We start from the raw sequence: 19725 nt of genomic DNA on the forward strand, positions 1-19725 counted from the left end.
AAGGAACAGGTCTGAGTCAGCTGAAGTGAGGTGAATGAACCCAGAGCCTGTTATACAGAGTGAAGTAAGTCAGAAAGAGAAAAACAAGTATCACATATTAACACATATATATGGAATCTAGAAAAATGCACCTATTTGCAGGGCAGGAATAGAGATGCAGATACAGAGAATGGACTTGTGAACACAGCAGGGTAGGGTGAACTGAGAGTAACGCTAACATATATACACTGCATTGTGTACAACAGTCAGCTAGTGGGAAGCTTCTGCACAGCACAGGGAGCTCAGCTTGGTGCTCTGTGATCAGCTAGAGGAGCAGGCAGCAGGCCGTGGGAGGGAAGCTCAAGAGGGAGTGGATCTGTGTACATACATAGCTGATTCATGCTGCTGCACAGGAGAAACCAACACAACATTGCAAAGCAACTGCCCTCCAATTTAAAGTAAATTTAAACATAGAGTTTAACCTGGATGGGGTCATGGCATTTCAGGCTTCGGGTAAGCAAGTCCTTAGCTCTATGAGGTCAGTAGGCAGTGTTCTGATTCATTCTGCACTCCTGGGCCTGGTACAGTGCCTGCCCTATTTATGGAAGACTGAGGTCCAGAGAGAGGAGGTGACTTGTCAGACCTCTGATGCTGCTCACTCACAGTGTGACCTCACAGAACCTCAGTTTCCACATCTGTTAAGTGGGCCATTTTTGCAGCTTGTTTACAGGGAGGAGTCAGGTGTCTAGATGTTTGTAAACTGAGGGGTGTTCAGCACGTAAAAGCACATTTCTGTTACACGGGGGGCTTCCCTGCTCCCTCTGGTATTCTCAAAAGCTAGCTTGTTTCTCTGGAAAACATATGGAGGCTATTAAGCAGACGTTTTCTTGGCTGGCAGCTGTAGCCCCAGCCCAGAACCCCCACCTGTAGCAAGGTCCCCTGTACAGGACTCGGAGGGGACTCAAAGGAAGCTGGTCAGGACCAGATGGCAGCCACATGCCAAGGAGAGGGGCAGGAACTGCAGGCAGGTGTGGGCCCAGGGAGCCTTGGTGCCCGTGACCAGGACCCAGGATGGTCCTGGAGGGAAGCTGAGTGTGAGCGCTGCCTCTGGGCAGGCTGCAGACTGCTCAAAAGGAGCACACCAGCTCGTCTGACTAATTATGCAGTGCCTGGCCTGCAGCTGACACTCAGAGCAGGTGGGGAGCGGACACGTCCGAGGGCTCTGGGAGGTGACGGCCTGTGGGTGGGCAGGGTCCTGATGTAGGGTCATAAAAAGTCATTTCCGTGCTTCTAGGCCTACAGCTACATCGGGAAGACATAGAAACAGGGCAGGAGCCTTGCCCTCACCCAAGAAACTTTCAGATGACCAGCTTTCCTGCCCAGGGGAGAGGAGAAAAAGTCTGTCTTCATGTCAGGCTTGGGCTCATACTACCTATGAGCTGTGTGACCTCTCAAAAGTCACTTAACCTCTCTGGGCCTCAATTTTTTCCATTTCTGTTGTTGTTTAATCTCTACATCATGTCTGATTCTTTTGCGACCCATGGACTGTAGTCTGCCAGGCTCCTCTGTCCACGGGATTTCCCAGGCAAGAATACTGGAGTGGGTCTCCATTTCCTTCTCCAGGAGATCTTCCTGACCCAGGGACTGAACCCACATCTCCTACATTGGCAGGTGGGTTCTTTATCACTGAGCCACCAGGAAGTCCCCTTTCTCATCTATACAATAGGCTAATAAAGGTACCTGACTTCCCTGGTGGCTCAGATGGTAAAGCGTCTGTCTACAATGCGGGAGACCTGGGTTCAATCCCTGGGTTGGGAAGATCCCCTGGAGAAGAAAATGGCAATCCACTCCAGTACTACTGCCTGGAAAATCCCATGGACAGAGGAGCCTGGTAGGCTACAGTCCATGGGGTCCCAAAGAGTTGGACACGACTGAGCGACTTCACTTTCACTTTCACTTTCAATAAGGGTACCTACTTGATAGGGTTGTTGTGAAGAGTAGATAAGTTAATATATGCAAGGTTACTAGAACAGTGCCTAGTACATAAAGAGCAAACTGTCTATTAGTATTAATATCATGCATCATTGCTATTGTTATGTAGAAGGGGGCAGGCTGAGAACAGGAGAACCAGCTGAACCCCTGGGGAAACGCACTTGCAACATCCTGGCCATTCCAGCCCCTCGGCTGTGACCTGTCAGCGCTCCTTCCCCCCATGGGTCCTGGCTCAGCCCTGCCCAGGCGCTGGGTGGAGGAGGTGGGGAAGCTGTCAAGGCAACTCCCCTCTGCAGAGGGAAAACAGTCAGCAGCTGGGACTGATCACCCCAGGGCCACCCCCACCCCCCGCAGGGAGGCAAAGCCCATTCTTGTTTTCTTCTCCTGGAGGGCAGGGCCGGCAGGGGGAAGCCACAGCTGGAGTCTGACGGGAAACAGATGTAGTGGGGAGCAGGGAGAGGGGAAGTGGAGAGTTCTCAAGAGATGGATACCGACAGGTCAGAGCTCAGGGGAGTAGGAGAAATAAAGCAGCCCCTTTCCACCACGGGGGCCGGGGAGAGTATGGGGGGACAGATGCTCCAAGCCCCTCTTCTCAGTTCTTCAAAGGCTCCTGACTGCTGGGGGGCCTGGCAGGGCCATCACCCACTCTGTCCTGCCCCCAGCTTGCCACTTCCCTGAGGAAGAAGAGCCCTGTGACAGGAAACTGGGGAGTAAAGCAAGGGCAGACCTGGGTCCCAGGCCCCCTTGACTGGCTGAGTGACCTCACTCAAGTCCCTTCTTCTCTCTGGGTCTCAGTCTCCCTGATGCACACAGTAGGTGCTCAACAAACAAGCACAGAATGACTGGGAGAGGGAAGAGCAGAGCCACACATGCTCCGAAGATTCTCCTGCATTTGGTCCGGAGACTCTGGTCCGGAGGTGGTGATCAGGGAGGCGGTGCTTGCACTGAGCTTTCAGGTTGGAGACGGTGAAACAGATGAGGCTGCTGCCAGTCTGGGGACGGCGGGTACAGCCCTGGCCTCTTGGAAGGGGTGCCAAGGCAATACAGGGGCGGGGTCAAGGAGGCTGGAGCCACTGCAGGGAGTTGGGCCCCGGTGGACTTGGGTGCATGGACCGGGCCCCTCTGCTTAGGTCACGGGCTGTGAGAGTCATTGGGACTGAGCGTCCCAGACCGCCAGCACAGACTCCAGCAGCATACATCTGAGTTCTGGCAGGAACTGGCCTGTGCCCAACTCCTGCCCCAGCCAGCTGGCCTGACCCGCGCTTGTGCTCCCCCACCCTCCCCTCCACGGGTCCCCTGCAGGTGTTCTCGGCTAGCCCCACCCTTCATGAGTTTCAGCTTCTCTACTGAGCTTGGGTGAGCCGCTTATGCCCTTTGCCTCAGTTTCCTCCCCTGTAAAATGGGGATACAATAGAGCTGACCTCCTGGGATGGCTGAGAGGATAAAGGGATAAAACACGCAGAGGAGTGCCTGCCCACTGCACACTGCTGTCAGGATCTTCCCGAGTCTCCAGCGGCTGAGGCTGATCTGCAGCCTGGCCTCCTCCCTCCTGCGCTGGGAGCCCAGGGGTGTGCTCCAGCCCACCCAGTTCAAGGAGGGCGGTGCTAGGCCCGCCTGGCCTCAGGACCGGGCTCCAAAGACAGGTGCAAATTCAATTCCAAGGCCCCACGTCTATGTGGGGGCCTTGGAAAGGCCACATGACTTCTCAAGATTGCACGCTCACTCCCAGTGAAGCAGGATGAACAGGACACCTGGTCTGTGGGCAGAGCACACAGGAAGGGTGTACAAGGGTTCAGCAGATGGCACCCAGAGCACGGCCACACCTGTGAGTCAGGCCAGGAATTCTCTGAACGCCAGTAGGTAACCCTGTCTGATGGACTCCCATCCCTTGGGTTGGAGAGGAAGCTCCTGGAAGGCCTGGCAGCACCCTGACCTTCATCTTCCTTTAGAACCTACACAGACCAGTCAAGCAGTCCCCAATGGAGTGTGTCCAGCGAGGGAAAGAAGGAATCCCTCTGACAGCACTGGCCATGCCCCAGGGCCCTGGGTGCGTGTGCTGGTGCTTGGACATTACAGGAGGTGGTTTTGGACTAGGGTCCCAGACCTGCTTAGGAATTGCCAGGAAGACCTCGGGAGCCTGGATGCTGAGGATTGTTTACCCTGCTTGCCTTCAGCCCCATCCTTGATGTGCTCCAATGTGCATGCCACGTGTCCTGTGCCCCCGCTACTGGGTCACCAAGCCTGTGTTGGTGCCCCAGGGCCTCAGGGTCTCCCTCGGTGTCATTAGGCCTGGATCAGGCCCCTGCACTAAGGAGCCCCTCATCCGCTGGGCTGTGTGGCCAGCTCCCTATCTATTTGCCTGGGAGCCACAGGGTGGGTGCTGGGAACCATGGAACCCTGGGGGACAGAGCCTGCACACAGCGACAACGGAGGCCTGCACAAGAGTCATAAAATCACAGAATAGTTCAGCCACGAGAGCGCTCCTGGACAACTCCCAGACCTCCTAGTAGGACAAAGACCAAATTCTGGGTCACAGTCTCTGAGCCAGCCCCTCCCTCCAAACTCCCTCCAAACTCTGCTTCCCTCCTCGGCTCCTCCAGGCTCCTCTCCACTTTGCACGTGCTCTTCCCACTCCCACGCCAGTCTAGTCCCCTTGGTCTGCCGACCCTCCATGGCCCCTTCAGAGCTCAGCCTGACACTACTGCCTCAGAGGAGCCTCCCCCACCCTTTGGCTTCCCTTTCCCTGTGCCCTCCTCCACCCTCTGCTCCTGCCATCCTCAGGGAAGACTCGCCCTACCCCCAGCTCCTCAGTATCCGACTCCCTCACCAACCCTAACCTTCTCTCCCACCACCCCTTGGCCACACCCTGGACCTGGTCTTCAGAAACCCGCTCTCATGGCAGCTCTCAGCTCCTCCCCTGAACCCAGACCTGGGCCACCTCTCCATCAGGGCTCCTCTGGCTTCCTTTCCTGACCAACTAGCTGATGCGTCCGGACCAGGCATTTCCAACAGCACACTTTTCCAAATATGCCCCAAACTCGGCCCTCTTCCCTCTGAAACACTCTCCTGGCACACCTCGGCCCTGAGCCTGTGCGGTGTCTGGCTTGCACCTGCGTGCAGCGAACACTGCTGGGCACAGCGCAGAACTGAGCTGACGGCTTTGGTGACAGGTATAGTCTCAAAGCTCCCCTGGGCTTGGATGCTGCTGCCCAGTCTGGTCATGTTCCCCTGGTAGACCCGCTTCCGCCCTCATCCTTCAGCAAGCCCACCATACCCCTTCTCACCCTGGCTTTTGGCTGAAAACTTGGCGTCCCACTTCACTGAGAAGACAGAAGCCTTGGAAGTGAAGCCCCCTTCTCTGCTCCATGTCCCTCCCCAGGCATCCCCCTCTCTCCCTCCTGGGCTGACCATATGGCAGCCTCTTGTCCCGGTATCACCAGCCTTTTACTTTCTTCTGGGCCACCCTCATTTACCCTTAACATGCTGCAGGCTCTCACCATATAACATCGATCTCAATGGCCTGTCTCTACTCCAGCTATGGTCCCATTTCTCTGCTTCTCTCCACAATCAATGCCCTTTGAAAAAGTGGACAGTGAAGGTATTTCCTCTGCAGCCTGGCCCAGGGAACCTATGCCACCAGGGCCACCATCCTGGCCAACAGATTCCCTTGTGAATCAATATCTTCACTCTGCTTATGCCTGACTTGCAGGGTGTTGGCTTTAGTGGTTCTTAGACCTGGATTGCAGCTCAAAAAAATCCTCCAGGTAAAAGTGATTCCACACCAAAAGCTTCGGGACCATCTCCTTGCTACCAAACCTCAAGGGTCCTTCTCCGTGGTCATGACAGCTGACAGCTCAGCAGCAGCCATCGCCTGAGGCTGGGAACGATGCTCCCTCCCGCCTCGGGGACTCCCTGCTTTGTGGCCTTCTTCACCGGATGCTCTTCCTTCATTTGACTTCTGAATGCTGGGACTCCACAGCACATGGTCTGGGGAATCCCTTCTCTACTTTGTCCACATTCTCCAGGGAATCTTATCATTCCCTAAATGCCTTTAGGCCAGTGGTACCCAATTATCAGTAACCACCTTGAATTCTTAGATGAACTTCAGAAAAACAAACCCAACTGCTTTCTTGACATCTTGACCTGGATTTTCAGGAACATCTCAAATGTAACATGTAACAGAGGTCTCTTGCCTTTATCTAGAACACCTATGTCCCACCCCAAACTGCCCCCAGCCCAGACTGCCCACCGTGGTCATGACCACCTCCACTCACTCGGGAGCTCAAGCCAGAGTGTGACTGTTTTCCTGGATTCCTGGCCTCCCCTCACCGTCCACATCCAGTCCCGTGGCACTCTGTGTCAGACCCAGGTGCTGACCCACAGACTTCCTATGGCTTGCCTGGCACTATTGCCATGGCCTTCCTACTGGTCTCCCCATGCCTCCCAGACCTTCTAGACCAATCTCTACACACAACCAGAGTAATCACCTGTAAATGAAGCTGTTTCTTGGTGTTACCCTGTTGGGTCCCCCAAATTCCTCTGGAACTGTCCCATTTAGCTCTCCTATTCCTCCCACCCAACACTCCTGATCCTTCACTGAGCTCTGAGCCCTGAGTAGCCCAAGTCCAACAGCCTCAGGGCATTTGCACGTGCTCTACCCGCTTCCCGGGATGGCCATCCACCCTCTCGTGACAGGTGTAGCTTCTCTCCCTCCTTCAGGTGCCAGAGTAAATGCCGCCTGCTCTCTGCAGCTGCAGAGTGGGGCCTCCCTGGGGCGGCCCACCTCGCCCCTCCCGGGAGGGCAGCGGGCCCTTGGCCACCAGCCCTGTTGCGCAGTCCCAGGCACCCAGCAGCTGCCTTGTGTGCAGGCGCCCCTGGGCCAATGAACCAGTGAAGGGCGCTTTTCTACGGCATTCCGCTGCCCTCTTATCGCTCTTTGTGTCACAGTCGCACCCCCAGTTCATTACTTTCAAAATTCACTTGGGTCTGTGGTCTCAGGGTCTTGGTACAGTTGCCCCTTTATCACTCCTTCCCTGCCTGGGAAAACAGGCCCTCTCTCTCTCCAACCACCCCCAGCTCCCATTTCCGATGAGACAAGGAAAGGAAAGGGCTCACTTGGATAGATGTGGTCTCATCACCATCGTATGAAGGAGCAAACTGAAGCTCAGTAAGGGAAAAGGTAATCCTCTTCTATCTGTTCTAGATAAAGACCCTGGAATACACCCCGCCTGCTCCCCTGTGCCTCCTCCCACTCGGAAGGCTCCTCTGCTCCCACCTGCTCCCCTGTTCCTTCTCCCACTCCGTCCCCCGCCTGCCCCCTGCCCCCGCCTGCTCCCTGCCCCCGCCCCTCACCTGCTTGTGCGGGTACACGTTAATGTGGCACTTGATGCACTCCTGCCCCATGTTGGCCCAGGAGTTGCCGCTCATCCATTTTCTCTTGCACTTGGGACACTTGTACTCGCCGAAGCAGCGCTTTTTGCCCTGGTACGGGGTCAGACCCTCGCCTTTGGGGCGTGCCTAGAGGACAGGAAGCAAACACAAGGGATTGGGGTCCACCCGGCCAAAATAATGCCCCACCGGGCTCCCACGGTCTGTCCCTTCAGCCTTCATGCCCTGCGTCCCCAGGTGCGGACACGGGGACACCTTTTGTCCCAGGTCTGGAGGACACCAGTCACCCCAGAGCACACGTGGGAATCCCAAGGCGGGGAGACTCACACGGGAATGAAGAACGGAGCTGGTGGTGGGTTTTTAGAGTGAAGAAAGCAAGTACTTCCTGGTGGAGAGGAATTACTCCTTTAACACCGCAGTCATGAAGGGGCAGCTGGCAGTCACATACCTACCGACACATGACCCAGAGTGGTGTGGTTTAAATGGTCACTGAAGGGGCAACGTAGGCAGAACGGCACCTCGAAAGCAGTGAGAGTGTGTCTCTCCTCAGCCCTGCTCCCAGCCACCTGCTCCCTTACTCGGCAGCTGTGTTAATTTCTTTTAGACCACCCCAAAGATGGGCTCTCCATTTTCAAATGCATACAGCATATACATTCCTAAAGGAGACCAATCCTGGGTGTTCATTGGAAGGACTGATGCTGAGACTGAAACTCCAATACTTCTGGCACCTCATGTGAAGAGTTGACTCATTGGAAAAGACCCTGATGCTGGGAGGGATTGGGGGCAGGAGGAGAAGGGGACGACAGAGGATGAGATGGCTGGATGGCATCACCGACTCGATGCACATGAGTCTGGGTGAACTCCAGGAGTTGGTGATGGACCGGGAGGCCTGGCGTGCTGCGATTCATGGGGTCGCAAAGAGTCGGACACCACTGAGCGACTGAACTGAACTGAACTGAACAGCACATACATATGTATGCACATCCTTTCTTTTCCCTCACTCATACAGAGACAGATTATAAACTTGGTTCTGCGTCTTCCCTTTCTCACTTAATAATAATCCTAGACATATATATATATATAAAGTATTTCCCCCCGATCAATCAGTACAAACCGAGCTACTGTTCTGTGCTGTTAAGAGTAGCATAGTATGCAACTCTGTGCAAGTTTTATGGTGCTTTCTCATCACTACCACAGCTGTCTAGATTGTTTCTACTCTTCTATTACACGCAGCGCTGCAATGAATAACTTTGCATATATAAATGTGTGCGTGTAGATGGTAAAGAATCTGCCTGCAATGCAGGAGACCCAGGTTCAATCCCTGGGTTGGGAAAATCCCCTGGAAAAAGGAATGGCAACCCACTCCAGTATTCCTGCCTGGAGAATTCAATTCCATGGACACACCATGGGGTCACAAAGAGTTGGACACAACTGAGCAACTAACACTTCCATGTGTGTGTATATAATTTTGCACATATGAGAGTACGTTTGCCCAATACGTTCCTAAAAGTGAAATTGCTGGGTGCATGGGTGTGTGCACTTTTCATTTTTAAGGATGACAGTTACCATTAGCTTCCTTTCCCCACCCCCAGCTGCAGTTGTATCAACTTAACATTCCAACTCCTCATCAATAGTTTTCATCATTGCTAATCTAGGAGGCAGACTTCTCAGAGTAGCTTTGACTTGTATGATATGTACTATAAACAAGAGAGAATTTTTACATTTAAGAATCATTTGTGTTTCCTTTGTGATTCTTTTTTCCTGCTGGGGTTTGATATTTTTCTTGTTGATTTGCAACTGTACTTTATATATTAAAGAAACTAGCTCTCTCCTACATGTTTTTTTTTTTAAAGCATTTTTACTGAGATACTATTTATATAGCTTATATATATATTTATATAATAATACATATATAGCTAATATTTCACCCATTTAATGTGTACAGGTCAATGGGTTTTGCTATATTCGCAGTTATACAACCATCCCTACAGTCTAATTTTAGAACATTCTTTGCTACTCCCCCACAGAAACTCTGCATTCATTAACAGTCATTCAATGTCCAACCCCCACTTCCTCATCCCACCTAGGCCCAGGAAACCACTAATTTAACTTTCTCACTATAGGTTTCCTGTTCTTGGCATCTCAGGTAAGTAGATCATAGAATAATTGCCCTCTTGTGTCTGGCTTCTCTCACTCAGTGTGATGTTCATCCACATTACAGCATGTATCAGGACTTCATTCCTTTTTGGTGCCAAATAATATCCCATTAGGGCTTCTCAGGTGGCTCAGTTGTAAAGAATCTGCCTGCCAAGCACGAGACACAGGTTCGACGCAGGGAGCGCAGGTTCGATCCCTGGCTGGGGACCTGGGATCTCACGCGCCGCGGGGCAGCTAGGCCTGCGTGCCGCAGTGGCCGCGTCCACACACTCTGGAGCCAGCACAGCGCAACTAGAGAGCTTGTGTACGGCAGCTAGACGGAGCCACACGATGCAGCGAGCATCCTGCATGCTGCAGCTGAGACCTGACGCTGCCAGATAAAAGCAAGAAGTATTTTAAAAAAGAAGTACTGTGCTGTGAGACAGTCTGCTTCCATAGTAATGCTCCCTTGGGTATTTGTTTGTTTCCAAAGTAGAGCATAAAGGTCAAGAACACAGACTCTGGATCCAAACCCTGTTTGTGATCCTGGGCAAGTTACTTCACAAGATTAGTGACAGGAACGACCACAAAAGCCTGTTCCGAGGACTAAGTGAGGCAGAACACTTAGAACAATGCCTGGCAAATAAAACAGGAGTATTTGTCAGTATTATTTACTAATGTAGAGCAATAGCAGCATATAAAATTATAACTTCTTCCTCCGGTAATCATGTCTTTTTCGCCCAGGCACCATTACCACCATTTGGTGACAGCCTCCTAGAATTACAGACAGAATCCTAAAAAGGGACATACATGCCGAATGCATAAACCTGAACTCAGAACGTGGCAGCGCCGCAGGGTCTTCTGGGCCCACTGCCTTATGTCTTTTGGACCCTTACTGGCCTTCCTGGCAGCCGTGATATCCTGGGGAGAAACTCCGCCTGAGCTCCGAGGCAGGGCTGACTCTCAGCACTGATCAGATTCAGGGGAGAGACCAGTTATGCAGGAAGGAGCGCTCCGTGTGCGGTCAAGGCCCAGGGTCCAGTCAGTGTGCAGTAGAGAGGCCACCTTATGACTCTGAAGACGCTCTGAGTTGTGCTGGTCTCAAGATAGGGACAGTGCAGTGAGCCCTCCAACCGCTTCTGGGGGCACCTTTTCTACCTGGTTCCTGGTGCCCACAACTTCCACAGCCTCCCTTCTCCAGTAATGCTGAAATAAGAGACTAGATGAACTCAGTCTCGTGGTCCTTGTTCTTAAAGTGAAAGTTGCTCAGTCGTGTCTGACTCTTCGCGACCTCATGGACTATACAGTCCATGGAATTCTCCAGGCCAGATAACAGGAGTGGGTATCTGTTGCCTTCTCCAGCGGATCTTCCTGACCCAAGGATCGAACCAGGGTCTCCTGCATTGCAGGCGGATTCTTCACCAACTGAGATATCAGGGAAGCCCAGAAGTGAAAGTGAAAGTCACCCAGTTGTGTCCAATTTTTTGCAAACCTGTGGACTGTAGCCTGCTCTGCTCATGGAATTCTCCAGGCAAGAATACTGGAGTGGGTAGCCGTTCCCTCCTCCAGGGGATCTTCCCAACCCACGGATTGAACCCAGGTCTTCCACATTGCAGGTGGATTCTTTACCATCTGAGCCACCAGGGAAGCCCTTGAAAGGATCTACATTTCACAGGGGAACTGGGATAGGCATGGGGTGCCGCACCAATGGTAGGATTCCAGACTCCTTGGTTGAAGTGGGAAATGAGGTTCTTCACCAGCCAGACCCACCCTGAGATCTGGTTCTGCAGGCCTCTTGGTTCAGAGATTGATGGGACCTGGCACCCGACCTCATACAGCTGGGGCCAAGGGCAGGGGTCAAGGTGTCAGATGTGGGAGTCGAGGTATCCTGGGGCCCTCCGCAGCACAGAGCGTGAGGATTGGGGCAGGATTGACAATGCAGTGCCCCCAAAGTCTCTGCTTCAGAAATGAACAAGAAGGAAAGCTACACAAATAAAGAAGATACTGCGTGTGCACCAAAGGAAGAAGCAGGAAGATGAGAGAAGAGCAAGGGGTAAGTCGGGAAGTATTGCCACACTGTGTAATCAGAAAACCAGCCATTCCAGAGCCTTCTATCAGGGACTGTGAGTGGCCAGGCAGGTCCCAGGGACAGGGGCTTCTGCCGGACCAACACACCATTCCCACACAACTGTCACCAGGCCAAGCACCAGGAGGGCCAGCTCGGACTCCCCACCATATAGGACGTGGCTCAGATCTCAGATTTCAGGACCAGATGCTAGCAATGACATATTCTGTCTCTACCTGGGACTGTCTGGGGGACCTTCAGCAAATCATACAACCTCTCTCTGCCTTGGTTTCCACAACCAGAAACCTGGGATGATGATAATGGGCCAGCCTTCCCAGGGCTACTGGAGGAATTTGATGCATTCATACTGATAAAGGTCTTAGCTCAGCAGATGGACATTGCAAGTGCTCAGTAACCATTAGTGATTTCAGTAGCATTCACTTCTGAACCTTGTACAGGGAGAGGGAGCAGGTATGTTCCAAGTGATGTGGAGACCGGGGCTGAGACTACTGAGCATAAACTGTAAGAGGGAAGTCCTACAGATGAGAGGAAAGCCTAGGGAGAGGCTGGGCTCACCATCCCCGAGTTGCGGTTGAGCAGGGAGGGGGCAAGCAAAAGATGAACAGCACTAGGTGTCTTCACCTGCTGGAATCCTCAGAAAGAGAGCCAAGAAAAGTACAGAAAGGCTGTGAAAGCTCTGTGGATGCTGTGGAGAGGACAAAGAGGGAAGAGAACGGGTTTTTACAAAGCACCACCTGTGGGCTAGGCTTTGTGCTCATGGCTCCACGGCCTGTTCAGCTCCCATTTAACTCTTCCCATAATCCTATGGGGCAGGGAATATCATCGACCCTCTTAACAGATGGTGAAACTGGGGCATGTGGAAGGACTGGCCAAAGAGCTTCCAGAGTACAAGGGCAGGAGGTCAGGCTCAGCAGGCTTTCCCACATGCCTACAGTTAACTCGCCCTTTCTGTCTATCATTCCCAAGTGCGTCCGCACCGTGAAGCAGAGGCCTGCGCTCAGGAGGAGAAATCCCCCAGGCCTCCAGCTCAGCCTAGCCCATTGGCTTTGCTCTCCTGTGGGTCAGAGGGGGAGAGATGACCTGTAGGGCAGGGACAGGGAGGCAGGGGATGGAGAGGAAGGCAGGTCAGCAGGCAGCTCTGGGTGGACAGCAGCCACTTCCCGGAAGGGCTCAAACCCATTGTGGCTGTGCTTACGACGAGGGCAGGGCCAAAGGGAGTAGGAATTTTGGATGGGACAAAGACTTCCCTACCCCCAACACTTCCCCCCGCCGCCTCTCCTCCCAGAAAGGCACGGCCTCTGCTCATAAACGTCAGTATGAGCAGTGACTGCTGACAGCCTCGCAGGGGCCGCCACCCACCCCGGCTGGGAAGGAGGCCAAGACTGACTGGGCTCTCCTGACCTGGGCCCCTGCCACGTTCCCCTCTGGGAGATCACATGCGCCAGGAGCCCAGGCAAAGCTCAGTGGGGCTCAGGAGCCAGCCCTCTTAGCACAGACAGGGCCCACTAAGGACCAAAGAAGCCAAAGGACTTGCTCAAGGACACACAGCCAATCAGGGACTGAGCTGAGACGACAGATCAGATCCTCTGACCTCCAGACCAAGCTAGAATCAGCATGGAGGGCAGCCTGGGAAGTGAGAGATGGTGGTTGGCATGGAGGTGGGAGGGAGAACTTGTGCCAGGGAGCAGCCAGGGCAAAGCTGGGCAGAGGGTAGGGGGTGGGGAGTCATCCAGGCATGCCAGAAGCTTGGGGAGAGATGCAGATGATGCTGACACTACCTGGGCACTTCCTGGGGGTGGCTCAGTGTTTTCTTTCCAACAGCTCATGACATTTCCTGTGTGGTCGACCAATAGGTAGTGAGCTCCCTGTCACTAGGGGTATTCAAGCAGTGACTGGGTGAACAACTCTCAGGGACACTGCCAAGGGCACTTTTGCCCTGGTCAGACAGTGGGCCCACTGCTGGGGGTGGAGGCCGAAGAGGAACATTTCCTACTGCATTTCCATAGTGCAACTCAGTGGTACAGTTTCAAGCTTGAGAAGATGTCCATTCCTTCTCCCCAGCAAATCTATATCTGGGTGACCATTCTAAGGAAATAAAAGATCAGAGATGCAGACTACAGGGAAGTTCAAAGATGACCATCGCATCACTGTTTATAATAGTGACAAGCTGGAAAAAGCTAATGCCCTGGTTCCCTACATGATGCTACACCCGTTGGACAAATGACAACAAAACCATTAAAACATTTATGAGGATTTCTTAAAAAGGGTTTGGGAAAACATTTTATAAGAAAGCAGGATAAGCAATCAAATATAGTCTGCTCCCAGAGTAAAACTGTAAAAAGAAAAGATGTGTGCAACAAGAGGGCAGGAGGGAAATCAGTCAGAAACGTTCAGAGGTTGCCTCTATGAGACAGGATGCTGCTGCTGCTAAGTCGCTTCAGTCGTGTCGACTCTGTGCGACCCCATAGACGGCAGCCCACCAGGCTTCCCGTCCCTGGGATTCTCCAGGCAAGAACACTGGAGTGGGTTGCCATTTCCTTCTCCAATGCGTGAAAGTGAAGTCGCTCAGTCGTGTCCGACTCTAGCGACCCCATGGACTGCAGCCTACCAGGCTGGCTCTGCTCTAATTACTTGTCTCAAACGAGTAGGTAGGTATTACTTTAATAGAGAAAATGAGGGCCCTGACTTGCAGGCCCCTCCTTCCCACAAGGGGGCGCCCTGCACTTTCCCAAGGTGGTGAACCAGCGATGGCAGCTCGGTCCACACTTGGCCTCTTGGGCCTGGGTGTGGGGCAATGGTCAGCCTCTGGCTGCTGGGTCTGTTGGAACACATGTGTTCACACAGCTGCCCTGCCCTCAGCCATGGTGTGAGCTTCCCACCCCCTCTACCCCATTTGCTCCCTCAATTCTGAGAACAGCTAGAATCACCCACACCTGTCACGTAACATAAGCGTCTGGCTGGTCACTCTGCCCATCAGTTTCCCTGCCCCTGCTTCCTGAAGTCCCACCAGGAGTGAGTCAGGCTTCAGGGTGAAGCTTGTTTTCCTCTCGGCCTCTTTTGGATTGAGTTTTTTGCAGGGAGATGACATCATCACCTTTGGTCGCTCGAAGGAGAGCATCGCAGGGACCCTGGGTCTGGAGGAGGCAGTGAGCTGGGGTGATGAGGACCTGAGGCTGTGCCCTGCACATGACTACTCCACGCTGGCTTCTGTCCCAGGAGGTACAGCCTCTGTTCTCAGGATCACGGTTTCGGCTATGGGCCCCAGCTGCAAGGTCTCAGCTCAGCCCTGGTCATGCCACCTCTGCCTGCCCCACAGATCATCCTGTGCCCTGGTGAGCTTTGGGACAGACTGACAGCTACACTCACTAGGTGTCTCTTAGGAGCCAGGCGCTCTGTACAATCACCTGTGAGGCAAATATGCTTAGTCCCAGGGTTTGAACGAGAACACAGGCATGAAGAGGTTAAGTAACTCACCCAAAGCTATCCTGCCAGCAGGTGGGGGAGTCTGGACTTGAACCTAGACCGCTGACTCAAGCCCACTCTCTCAATTGCCCTGCACTGTGCCAGGATGGCACAAAGATGAGGAACTCACACAGCCAGGACAGTAAGAGACAGGAAAGGGTTGCTACTGCCATGGGCCCTGGCATGCTGGGTAGCCCCTGGGAGCATCCTTTCTCCTCTCTGGGCCTCAGTTTCTCCATCTCTGCTGCTGCTGCTGCTGTTGCTTCAGTTGTTTCCGACTCTGTGCGACCCCATAGATGGCAGCCCACCAGGCTCCCCCGTCCCTGGGATTCTCCAGGCAAGAACACTGAAGTGGGTTGCCATTTCCTTCTCCAATGCATGAAAGTGAAAAGTGAAAGTGAAGTCGCTCAGTCGTGTCCAACCCTTAGCGACCCCATGGACTGCAGCCTACCAGGCTCCTCCGTCCATGGGATTTTCCAGGCAAGAGTACTGGAGTGGGGTGCCATTGCCTTCTCTGTTCCCCATCTCTAGAATAAGAACTGATGCTTTCAAACTGTGGTGCTGGAGAAGACTCTTGAGAGTCCCTTGGTCAGCCTGGAGATCAAACCAGTCAATCCTAAAGGAAATCAATCCTGAACATTCATTGGAAGGACCAATGCTGAAGTTGAAGCTCCAATACTTTGGCCACCTGATGTGAAGAGCCAACTCATTCGAAAAGACCCTAATGCTGGGAAAGATTGAGGGCAGGAGAAGGGGGTGACAGAGGATGAGATGCTTGGATGGCATCGTCAACTCAATGGACATGAGTTTGAGCAAACTCTGAGAGATAGTGAGGGACAGGGAGGCCTGGTGTGCTGCAATCCGCTGGGCAGGCTTTCCTTCTTGAGGCCCATACGCACGCTGGCTCTCTCAGCCAGGGAGCACTAGGCTGGCCGCACAGTGCATCCAGCTGAGAGGAAATGGCTGAGTCGGGAGAGCAGGGGAAGGAATAAGGATCAGATGGGCTCCTTGCTGGCTCCCTGTCCCCTGTCTGCATGCTCTCTGCGGTCAAGTGGCTGAGGTGGTTCTGGCCTAGAGTAGAGAGGGAAAGAGCCCTGGGTTTGAGATGCCCTTTCCATAGATGAAGACACAGAGGCGGAAGGGCCCAGGACTCTTGGTGCAGCCTTGCTGACTCTTCCTGGAAAGCCCAAGAGGGTTCTGGGGACCCTCTCTAAGGGCTGGGGGCCTTCCCTGAAGGAGGAGCACCCCTTCCCTGGAATTTCTTCTCTCGAGCCCCCCTTTCTTAGGCCCATGGGGGCACCCCTGCCCTTGGCACTCTCTCCCCAAGCCTGGACGCATGGGGAGGAAGCAAGGGCTACGATCAGAGGCCTGGGCTCAGCTCTGGCTCTCATAGGCCCAACTTGGAATTTCAGTTTCTTCTTCTGCCAAGTGAAGGGGCTGACGTAGAGGAGCTGGAACGCCAAGATTTCATGAGCACCCACCATGTGCCAGCTGCTTGCCAACTTGTCACTCCACAGCTCTTCCATTGTATGAGAGAGCAAATGGAGGCCCAGAGAGGCCTAGCAACCTGTGCAGGGCCCCACAGCTGTGAAGCCAAGACTTGAACTTGATCTGCTACACCTCCTACCTCATGCATAGCTGCTCCTGAAACGGTTGTGAGAAAACGAGAGAACAAACCTGTTTCTAGGACCACGACCCCACCTCTGAGCACCAACCCTTGGCTACCACTGCAATTATTCATTCATTCAACTAACATTTACTGAGTACCTGCTCTGCACCAGGCTCTGTGGAACATTCCAGGAATATGGAAATAAACAGGACAGACAAGGAATGCTTGCACAGTCTGGGGCCTTCCAAAGGATCGACCCTGTGTGACCCTTTCACCAAGCATGGCCTACACCATTCACAGACACCCTCGGACATGCACTTCGAGGCTCTGGCTCAAGTCAGACTCACACCTGCAGAAACACTCTCGGACCCGCGTCCTTGGGTAGAGGCTACGCTTCACCCAGTCCTCCCAGATGACAGGCAACAGGGCCAATGCAGGACATGTGAAATGATCTCTAATCGATGCAACAGCCTTATAAAACCAGCACTCTGAACCCTACCGACAGACGAGGAAACTGAGGCTGCAGACAGGGGCAGCGGTGCCCAGAGTCACAGAATTGGGAAGCAGTGGGGCCAGGATCTGAGCTTAAGCCTGTGCAGTGCCAGGACCCACGCTGCTCTTTCCCCTGTTTTCTGTGACTCCGCTTAAGCCACCCTCCCAAGTCCCCCACGCTCATGTGTCCACACACACAGCCCGGGGAGGCTGGCAGGAGGGCTTCCTTGGCCTCTGCAGCCTGGTCGAGGCAGCTGCGGGCTCTGCGGAGGCCCCAGAGGAAGCAGGAGATCAGAGGGACAGGTGGGCTGGGCCCTGCGGCCGGCAGGCTGCCGGGAGGGAGGAAGGACACTTGCAAGAGGCCCCCTGGGTTTCCTCCCGAGCCTCAAGGGCCCCCTTGTCTGAGCACTGGCGTCCTGGCCGCCTCCCCTATGCCCCCTCCCCTTTTCTGGGTTCCTGCCGCAGCCCAGCAGGAGCCCCAAAGGCCCAGCCTCCTCGCCACCCCTCCCACCTCATTCCCAGCCCAAAGCCACCGCAAAAATGCCATCCTGATTCCACAACACTAGGGTTTGTCAAAGTGCAAGGGAACAATGACGCTTTCACAGTGCCAGGAAAAGGTCTCAGGAAAACCCTGGGGAGGGGGCACCGAGGGGGAGTGAGGAGACAGGGAGAGTGCCGAGATGGAGCAGAGGAGACAAGGGGCGGCTGAGAGGCAGAGGCCAGAGGCAGAGGCAGGCAGGAGTGGGGAGGGGGTGTGGGCTGGGAGCCAGGAGACTGCAAAGACAGGGCGGTGGGAGTGGAGGCGGGGGCAAGGAGTGACAGGCGAGGGGAGAGAGAAGCGGGGAGACAAACCGAAAGGGAAGGAGAAAACAGATACAGGATGGGCGCCCCAACGGAGGCCAAGAAGCCCCTCCAGGACCCAGAGCGGTGCAGTGGCCCCTGACACCCTTCTTACGCCTCTGGGCACTGCACCCTTAGAAGCTACCCTCCCTGCCACAGGAACCCCTCTCTCCAAATCCCACCCCAAGGCCAGGCAATTGGACTTGCTCTCAGGCAAAACTTTTTGGAAACCAGAGACTTTGTAATCACATGAACAGCCACTCCCTAAGCTATCTGTTTCCTGCTTCTGGCTTTCCTCCATCAGCAAAACCGCACGGATCAGAGCTCAGGGGCGGGAGGGGAAGGGCGGCCAGTCCAGAGGGGTGGAAAACATCCGAATCAGAGTGATTGCAAAAGGCCTGGGTTTTCCTCCCCTCCTGTGACTGCAGAGACAGCGATTGCTCGTCCTGCCGCCACCGCCACTGGTGGGTGGATGCGATGGACAGAAGGTCTGCAACCACTGTGTGGTTGGCAGAGAGCTGGATGCTGCTCTGAAAACCATTTGTTCTCCTGAGCGGGTTCCCAGAGCCTGGTGCATCTCTGTTTGGGTGGTCCATTTGCCTGGCAAACCCTTTCTTCAGACTGTGCCCCTCCCCTGTGGTGGCCACAACCCGGGTCCAGCCAGGCAGAGTCGCCCTCAGGTGCTTTAATGGCCACGTCAGGCTTGGGAGCCCCCAGGACCTGCAGGATGGAGGCAAAACACTCAAGACTTTCAGACTCTTCCCCATGTGGCCCAGCTGACCTCACCTTTGTCGCTGCTGCTCCCTCCTGTAGCTGCTGCTGCTAAGTCGCTTCAGTCGTGTCCAACTCTGTGCGACCCCATAGACGGCAGCCCACCAGGCTCCCCCGTCCCTGGGATTCTCCAGGCAAGAACACTGGGAGTGGGTTGCCATTTCCTTCTCCAATGCATGAAAGTGAAAAGTGAAAGTGAAGTCGCTCAGTCGTGTCCGACCCTCAGCGACCCCATGGACTGCAGCCTTCCAGGCTCCTCTGCCCATGGGATTTTCCAGGCAAGAGTACTGGAGTGGGTTGCCATTGCCTTCTCTGGCTGCTCCCTCCTACCAAACTTCTATTCCAACAACAACGAAATCATTTCCTGCAAATAACTCACCCCCCTCTGCCCTCACACCTTTGCTCTTGCTATTCCCTGCCCCCACCCCCCAAACCTTCTACACCTGGTGGATGCTCCTGTACTTAAGGCCAAACTCCAAGGCCACTCCGTCTGGCCTCCCACTCCCAGACAGAGTTAACTGCCCTCCTTGGGGTGTGCATGCCACTCGAGTCCCAGGCTTGAGCCTTAGCACAGAGCCCTTCTGCTGCCTCCCTCAGAGAAGCCCTGGCTCCCCAAACTCCCAGGGGACTTTGTGGTCTGCACCACTCGCTTGGCTGCGGGTCATGTCCCGCCCTGACCCGGCCTCTGGCATGCCAGGGATGATCTGGCATGCCAGAGATTTCATCCTGAATTTAAAGAACTTTTTGAAAACTGCCGTTTCTTTCGTCTAGTTTCCCAGTAGTCTCTGAGTGCGCTGGGACCACGAGGGGCTCTTGAAGCACCTGGGTGGGGCTCAGGCCACATCAACAACTGGAGGGGACAGAGGTGTGGGCAATGCTGGTGATGGGTGAGGTGATGGGTGTGGGTCCGGGTGGGGGTCCCGCAGGCAGAAGCCTCCTCCCAGGACGCCCCCTCCTGGGCTGTGCTGAG

General features: G+C 54.3%; 1 protein-coding gene across 2 annotated transcripts in view; it reads right to left on the reverse strand.

Annotated features, from left to right (window-relative positions):
• The window catches only part of ZCCHC24 (zinc finger CCHC-type containing 24), a 65656-nt gene that overhangs the window by 4832 nt on the left and 41099 nt on the right, over nt 1-19725 (reverse strand). Inside the window, exon 3 of one of the 2 annotated variants that reach the window (XM_006064783.4) lies at nt 7324-7488. In XM_006064783.4, the coding sequence (XP_006064845.1) occupies nt 7324-7488 (165 nt within the window). Of the gene's footprint in view, nt 1-7323; nt 7808-19725 lie in introns of those variants that run through there. The other variant, XM_025284822.3, reaches the window with a different exon arrangement.

Source organism: Bubalus bubalis, chromosome 4, assembly GCF_019923935.1.
Source record: "Bubalus bubalis isolate 160015118507 breed Murrah chromosome 4, NDDB_SH_1, whole genome shotgun sequence".
NCBI lineage: Eukaryota > Metazoa > Chordata > Mammalia > Artiodactyla > Bovidae > Bubalus > Bubalus bubalis.